An 8,794-nucleotide genomic window follows, 5' to 3' on the forward strand; every position below is an offset into this window, starting at 1 on the left:
TGCATCACAGGAATAAATTACATTTTAAAATATATTGAAATAGAAAATAATTATTTAATGTAATTATATTTCATAATATTACTGTTTTTACTGTATTTTTCATCAAATGAATGCAGCCTTTGTGAGAATAATAGACTTTAAAATATATTTTAATAATACCTATTATTTGAATAATACCAATTTATATAATCTTACATTACTCTTACATGAATAACTAACAACCTGGCCCAGGAGGTGGAGTCTAACACACCTGCACTCTTGCCTCCGTCAGCTCCGTCCTCAGTGCCAGCTGTTCCCGTGCATACACATCTGGGTAATGTGTCTTCTGAAAGACCTTCTCCAGCTCCTCCAGCTGAAAGGTGCTGAAAGTTGTCCGGTTTCGCCGCTTCTTGTTCTTGCCTGAAAGGTCGATGGAGTCAGTGATGGAGTCTCCAGTCAGCCCGTTGGACGGCTCTTTCAGTTTTCCACAACACTCTGAGTCTAGAGCGGGATATCCAAGGGCCTTGGGTACTGGCTTATCTCCTGCTGACACCAAGACAGAATGAGTGCTGCTTTGCGCAGAGTTACGGAGTTCAGTGACCATTTAGTTTTAAATAAGCAAATGTAAATACTGTGCACAGGCTAATTAAACGTCATTTTCTATGTTAGCTTTTCTTGTCTTCTAAACTGTAGTTAATTACTTATTTATGTTTAGCCTGAATATTTGCAATATTAGCCTCACTTGATTTAGTTAGCTGGCAGGGCTAAATGACCTCAGACTAACCACAAACACATCAAATATATGTTTTAATTAAACAGCAAACAGAATTATAAAGTTTAAAAATTAAATTAATACAAATTGCACCAAAAACTTAATACAAATTCTACAAAAAATTTAAATATGAAGTAGCACAACTTAAAGTACTTAAATATAACTTTGCAAAAAAAAATAAAACACATATTGTTGATCTGTGATAAATTCATAGCAATCACTGTCTATGTTAATGTAAACGTGTAAGCTATTTTGTTAATCAACAGTGGTTGTGTAATGTACTTCCTGACTGTCCTGAAATCAGTGTCGTAACTTTGTTTTAAACAAAGGGGGGGGGGGGGGGTAAATTCATAGATACGCATTAAACATTAGTATTCCTAAACAGTCTAGCGCTAGAATTTTTACTATAAAATTACACCTATGCCTGAAATAATGGTGTGCAACAGGTAAATAAAATCAAAAATATCTTTGCTTTTTATACATAGTTGACCATTAAACCAACATTGTACACAGAAAAAGTTTATCTTTCAAATATTCAGTCTATTTTTGAGTATTCCATGAACTTTAAAAAGGATAATAATAACACACTGTCAGCAGAGTTTACTGTTTTGATTAAGCTTGAAACTTGAGTTTGAATAGCTTGAGTTAAAATCAATTTTGGTAAGCTTGCTTGAATAGTACAATAAAAATGCATGTCATTACAAAATCCAGCTATACGATATGATGGGTTAAAAGGTTATAAGAAATGAAGGAATTTTGACAAAAAAAAAAAATTCAAATCACTATAATAATAAACATCATTCAAACAGGATGTGTTTGCTTTTCTCAGGAGAATATAACGGATGAGAAGACCTCTTTTAAAAGGAATAAACCAGTCATAGTCCTTTACCCTAAAGAGGGTGTTTTTTCTTTCATGACTACTGTTATCTAAAACAGAAACATTTTATGTGTCTTCTGTTACAATTTTTCTTTTTTATCTAAAAGAGAAAAATTGTAATGCAATATTTGTATCCCTAATTTTCATGAAAAAGAAACCAAAACATGGTGTTTTGTAGTTGGATATGTAGTGGGATTCTCTTTTTCAAACATCTTATTGAGATTTCTCAAAAGTTGCTCAAGTATGTCATTGAACAAGAGTGATTAATTCTGTGCATGATCATAGGTCAATAAAATTATTAAATTATGGCTTTAATTAATTCAAATACAAGAGTAAAAGCCTTGTTCTTGAGACATAATAAAAAACAATTATTATATTAATAGTTTTTAATTGGCACATCTACAGTTGGCTCATAGTATTGTTTGACAATGATAGTGCTATTTGGTTTCCTCACAAGAACTCCACTGTAATCCATCTGAATTAGAGTGAAATTATAATTTAGATGTTTCTGTAGATATTAAAAACATCTGACCTTGGGTCATAAAAATCCCCAGGCAGATTGCTTTAAAGTTCAATGTCTCTCTTTTGCTTAGAGTTTAAGTAGTAGAAATGAATTATGGTTCTTCCTAATTTAATTTTCACCAAAACAGAGGAAACCATTTACTAGAGCTACATAACTTTAGTGATGGAATTATAAGGCATACAGGCCTATTTGATCTCTTCCAATAGTACAAGAACTAAAGAAAATGCTAAACTCGGTTTTAGGAACAGAGGATACACTGTAAAAAAAAGTCAGTAAAATTTACGGTAAAAAACCGGCAGCTGTGGTTGCCGGAATTTTACCGTAAAAAATACGGTAGCAACGTTTTAGGTTTTACGGTTTTAACTTAAATTTACAGTTAAATACTGTAATTGCATTAACTGATATAATGTTAATATACCAACCTGTTGAAGTACTGAAATCTGTTTTGTAGCTTTGTAATACACTGATAACCACCAAATGCAGGTGGTGATGAGAAAGTCACATGATGAACCAAAGCCCATCACAAGCAGCTTTTAAATAATAACATATATAGAAGGTGCACAGTGTCATTCACACAAACACTAAACACCATCATGGTAACTGAAATAATGCAGTAAACATTAATTTAACAACATTAGGTGTAACACACAACCCTAATATACAAAACTGATAAGAAAAAACTAAGAATAAACATAGTTATTTCAACAAAAACACATCAAATTTGAAATGTAACGCAGGGAATTCTGGGAATGTCAATTTACGGTTATTCACTGTAAATTATATGGTATTTTTCACTTCCAAAAATGGTATACTACCGTAAAATTAATGTCCAATACATGTAATGTCCAATACAGTATATAGTAGGGGAATTTACCGTTAACCATTTAACAGGTTTTCACTGTAGCATTTTTACAGTCTTTTACCGTTAAATTCACGGTCATTTTTTACAGTGTAGTTATATACTGTACTGTGATTTATTTAGTGAACAATAAAGAGCTAAAGAACACATCCATTTCATTTTATTTGAGTTAAATATCTCCCAAAATGCCTCCATTGGCCTACAAAAGATAGATAAATTCATAAAGATTAAGTTTGTAATATTGTAAACATGACAAAAATGGTCTTTCTAAAAATATAAAGAAAGTGCAATGAACTATCAGAAACAAGTTCGACGCTTTAACCCCGGCACATATGGCAGAAATGACCCTGCGCTTTCTTCCCTCTTAGCACGGTAAGCTAAAAGACAAAACAGGACGGAGAGTCTGGCTTTGAAATGTAGTATTGGCCTCTTATTATTAGTGTTGTCTTCAGCACTCGTTCGTTCCGACCAATCAATTCCAGGCTGTATTTGTTCGACACACCCCCATAATGTAAGGTCCACAATTAAAAGGCTGGAGAACATATAGGCTATCTACTGGCTCAGCACGTCTCGTGATTTTAAAATAAATAGTCTATGTTATTTTAGAAATTTAGAAATAAACTTAATTTAGAAATTAATTTAGAAATAAACTTGCTTGTTTACTCATGAAAAATGCTAAATATTGACATAATCGTTTATAAATGAAACGAATTCAGAATCCAAGGGCATAGTAGCCTAAGTTCTCCAAATGAAGGAAAGTCAATATTCGTGTTTAAAATGTGTGACAGAATAGTAAGGTAGCCTATTTAAACGCAAACAAGAATGACCAGGCCTCAAAACTGCGCACACAAATACATGGCGATAGATTTGAATGCTGTTATCTGACGATTGTTTCTGACGTCGCAATATTTTATGGCCTGCTATATAAATTGAGACTTGCGGTTGAAATAAATTGTTCGAGCTCTATATTGAGGAAAGAAAACGTTAAATCACAACGGTTCAAAAAGGTAGTTAACCTCCTGTTTAAATAATTCTTTATTATGCTAGAGCTTTATAAATGCTTTTTAAATCATAATGTGGGAAAGAGCGAGGAGGAAATGCGCTACGGATATTGTGAGCAGGTCTGAACTTAAATTATGAGACGCAGCTCTTACAACCTGAATCATTCAGCTGTTATAAAATAATAATAATAATAACTTATTATAATAGCTTATTTAGAGTGAATCATTTTAAGACCAAAATAATATAAATATATTAAACTATTAACTAAGCTATTTTGACACCAATTATACAAAAAATAATTAAATTAATTAATAAAGTTTGTAATTAGAGCTAGGAAAAATAGAAAAATAGTTTTGAAGCCTAACAGAACCACTTTAAGTAGCCTATACCTAAAGTGTAAATAAAATAAGTAATAAAATAACGCTTTATTTTGTGGTTATTTAGAAAACCATCTATGAATATTGCAACGAATACACGGATCTGACTTTAATGTCGTGAATTTTTTTTCATTCCTCCAAATAACCAAAAATGGTTCTTAATAATGCGTAATAATGCTGAACCTAAAGTGTTGAAGAACTTTATTTTTAGGAGTGTATCGTCTTATAATTGCTTATTTTTCAGATGTTGGTGTATATATATATAAGCCCATCTCTAATCAGCACAAATAACACCACCTTGCTTGCTGTGACATCATTTTAAGTGTAAATGTAATGATATATACATTTCCAATTGCCATATAATAATGAATAATGAATTTCAGTCACACGTAGTAGTCTACTCTAGTTGTTTTGGGCCTCTCAAGTGGAGTATTTAAAAAGTTGTCTAAACGGTTTTATTATTCCTCTTATTATGTCATTATTATTGTTGTTGTTATTACTACATACAACCTACATCGTTTACAGTCTAGACGTTTGGCGGTTTTCCTCGCATTCAACTACTGAACTAGTTTTCACTTACCATTAGAATTAGTCTCATAAAATGACGAGTTCTTCTCAGTGATCGAAGAAGGTTTTTGGTCCTGGTTCATATTCTCCAAATACTTTGTATGCTTTCCAGGCGAGGCGCGGGGAGTTGAAGCGCTGACGCCGTGCGTAAAGTCCGCGGAGCCGCCGTCAGTGTAGCGTCCCATAAAAAACTTATGTCGATGCGCTAGAGTAAGATGCGGAGACTTTTGGAGGTCGTCACACTGAAAGAAAGCGCCGGAATCATGCTCCAAGCCCGGTGAATTCTCCGGCGTGATCCTGTTTGGAGGCGAGGAGAAAGACAGACAACTCTCAGTCTCCATCACCTCGTCCCGAGCACGAGAGCGCAAACAGTGAACTAGGATGCTATTAACAGGGGACAAGTTAGTGTATAAGCGATTTTTGTCCACCTCTTCTGGGTGGGATTTAGAGTATCAGAAACAAAGATCCGTGAACTGGGAGGGAGAGAGTGAGACAGCGGTCTGATTCACGCCCAAAAATCAATCACGTGCGGCTCCTGTCAATTAACCATTTATCTACAAAACATTTTCTCTTAATAAAACAAAATTGTTATGAGAGTTGGGAGAATGTGATTAAATCGAGCAATTGTGACTGGCTGAGCACTTATAACTTTAAATCATCAAAGGTAGTCTACTGAATCCAGATTTGATGGATTTTGATCCAGGAACATTTTAACGCGAGACGCTGCCGGTCGCTGTCAGAACTCAATCAAAGCAGGGATCAACCCAGTAAAAATAAAAAAATAAAAAAACAAACAAATCCCCTGAATGATTCCGATTATGATATATCACGTCCACATCGATAACAACATTAAGTTATTTAGAATTTACGTATTACTTTAAATCATAGGTATGCAACAGCTGAAAAGCCATTATGGTTTTTACCCTGTGGTAGGCTTTATAATTCAAATATTACTCTGCGTTTTTGTTTTATTATCGAGATGTAATGCGATGTATAAGCACAATTGTAATAAAATACGCGGAAAAATAAATCATTGTAATTGGATTTACATATGGAAACAACCTTGTGAAATAATCACAAGGCCTAAGCAACAGCAAAAATAGTAAACTGCCGCTGACTGAGATTCAAGAATTTTAGACAGGGAGAAAAAACTTTTTATAGACTACTATTGATATGTATTCCATATTCTAGTCAGTGTTTTAAATTAAGATGTCTGTATAGCCTAATACAAACCAACGTCATTATTTTATACAAGGCAACATTAAAATTATGATTATTTTTACGTCAGAAGGAAGTTTTCGAATATATCTTACATAACCCTAAACCTGTCACAACTACTAATTAAACGTATTTCATAGCAAACATCACATTTATTTCGTTTTAGAAAACGCAAACATATTTACAAACTACCAGATAAAAGAATTCAGCGGGTTTATGGTTAGAGCATCATTAATGCACATTAATAAAAATTATAGCCTACAAACGCTGATCCAGTTGCAACACTGTAAAACACGAAGAAAATGTGCAATCTTCTTAGAGAATAAAGTTCATTAATATGATGATCATCAACTCACATGTTACTTCTTTCCACTTCTACTATAGCAAAATCACAAAACGCCTATATAATAGATACAGAAAAAAACACACATAAAGCAACCCGCTATCAATCCAACGTACAGTATATTAGGATAGTATCACTTTGTTTTTTGTAGAGGTTTGAATCATCAACGATTCATTTTAATAAGTCTGCTGTATCCATTACCTTTTTTCTACTCGCTCTGTGGTTCATAAAAATACATTTAAAAAGTCAAGAAGAAAAGTTAAAACGTTTATCCTTTTATCATATTAATACATATCATTTATGTATTAAATTAAGTGACTTTTTGTTGGTAACTCCAAAGTTTAAGGCAAAAAATTGTAAACTGCAGACTGTCCACCGAATTGATCCAAGCAAAAAAATAAAAAATAAATAATAACAATAATAAAATAAAATAAAATCACCTTCCATAATTTTGTGGAGCTGCTTGAGTTTGGACATCCAGAGATCAAAGAAATTAAAAGCTGTTGATATTGACGTGGCAGCTTAAATCTCTGCAAAAGATCTCTAAACAGAGAGCACTTAAACGACTCGCGCTGCTCTCCAAGATGTCTAACAGTTTTTTTGGATATCTGTAAGGCCGCATGGAGCCAACCTGACGGACAAGTGTGTAAACATCCAGTCCATTTGTGTCGGTCAGCCCACATAAGAACCGTTTCATTCAATGATGAATTCACCAAGCAAACAGACTTTGGGAATACGGAAGAGATCATATCACTTCATCTGACAAGTTGTTTTCTTGCACTGCAAACTGCATACTCTTCTGAAAACTAAAATCAAATATCGATTCGCTTCTATGACACTGACGTCGTATATTCTTCGTCAAAACTAAACATAGGCCAAATCTTATTCTATCTTTTGAAAGTCAGTATAGGGTTTGGGTATAAAAGGGGACATTATTTGTAATGAGTAGAGAGAGTAAATTATGTTTGTTACTAAAAAAAAAACATGCGTAAACCCATGAGCAAATAGCCCACACTCTAAAAAATGCTGGGTTGTTTCAACCCAACTTTGGGTCAAATATGGACTAACCCAACTTTTGGGTTAAAAATTTAATGTAAAAATGTAACCCAACGGTTGGGTTAGTCCATATTTGACCCAAAGTTGGGTTGAAACAACCCAGCATTTTTTAGAGTGCACATTTAAGCCGTGCACAGACGAGATGAGGATGAAGAAGAGAGAGTTAATCAAAAGGACATGACCGGCTTGCCACTCGTGGTTGCAGTGGCGTGTTTGTAACCCAATTAATAAAGAACATGACTTGGATTAGGATGTTGTGGGAGATCCGGAAACATGGGCCAAAACTGGAGACCCTCTGAATAGAACAGGACCACCGCACGCTGTCTATGAAACTAACTTACAGTCATTGATATAGGCCTACACGCATGTGCGGTGGAGTTTAGTAAGCGATTACAGAAAGTTGAGAATAACATAGATAATGCATTCTCAAAACAATACAGCTCGTTTAATGCAGCGAGAGAATGCGTGTGTAATTATTTAAAAATAATTACTGACTAGCCTATATATAGGCCTGCCTACTGCGGGGCAAGCTATGTGAATTCAGTTATTTGGGACACTTTTTGCTATTGAGATGATTAGAGGAAAATATCTTACCAGTTGCAGGGTTTGGAGTGAAAAGTCCAATTACAAATGTAAAATGTTGTCTATATCAGTGGTTTGTATGCTGGTTTCAAACTTAAAGAGAACACTCTTGTGTAGGCTATTAGAATGATTTTGTGTGTTTTTTTAAACTGCTTGTGGCTGTCTACACTGGACACGACAAAGCGACTGCTGAAAACTAATTTATGCTTCGTGTCAAAAGTAGCGCTGGCGCGTGGAGTGCGTCAGAAATAGGACTGGGCATCAGTTTTCTGATGGGAATCTATCGTGTCGCATCGCGTAGCGCAGGCCGCATCCAGTCATTAATCGCTCAAGTTTAGACAGTTTCCAATAGTGTCATTTTTATAAAAGTTATTGGTTAAATAAAAAAAAAAACCTGACACTGGCATAATTCTGTCAGGGTCAGGACAAAAACAAAAAAAAACAAACAAACACAAATGTCAGGTTGGGTATCACATTTTAAAATATAAAAAATACATAATATATAAATATATATGGCACAATATATAAAAATGTGACACCCAACCCATTGGGTGTGACAACATGCCCCACGCTTGTGGAATGTTGTACATTTTTCTTTAACTGTACCCAGCTAAGGTTTGTGCCTACAGAATTTGATTG

General features: G+C 34.2%; 1 protein-coding gene across 1 annotated transcript in view; it reads right to left on the minus strand.

The window, feature by feature from the left end:
- LOC107680275 (homeobox protein aristaless-like 3) overlaps positions 1–5,304 on the minus strand; it is an 8,437-nt gene extending 3,133 nt beyond the window's left edge. The window contains exons 1-2 of the mRNA XM_016476103.1: positions 4,970–5,304; positions 251–522 (exon numbers count right to left, since the gene is read on the minus strand). Coding sequence (XP_016331589.1) covers positions 251–522; positions 4,970–5,297 — 600 coding nt within the window. The 5' untranslated portion in view covers positions 5,298–5,304. The remainder of the gene's footprint in view (positions 1–250; positions 523–4,969) is intronic.
- Positions 5,305–8,794: the final 3,490 nt, after the last annotated feature.

The sequence above is a fragment of the Sinocyclocheilus anshuiensis genome, unplaced genomic scaffold (genome assembly GCF_001515605.1).
Source record: "Sinocyclocheilus anshuiensis isolate Anshui unplaced genomic scaffold, SAMN03320099.WGS_v1.1 scaffold13, whole genome shotgun sequence".
Classification (NCBI taxonomy): Eukaryota; Metazoa; Chordata; class Actinopteri; order Cypriniformes; family Cyprinidae; genus Sinocyclocheilus; species Sinocyclocheilus anshuiensis.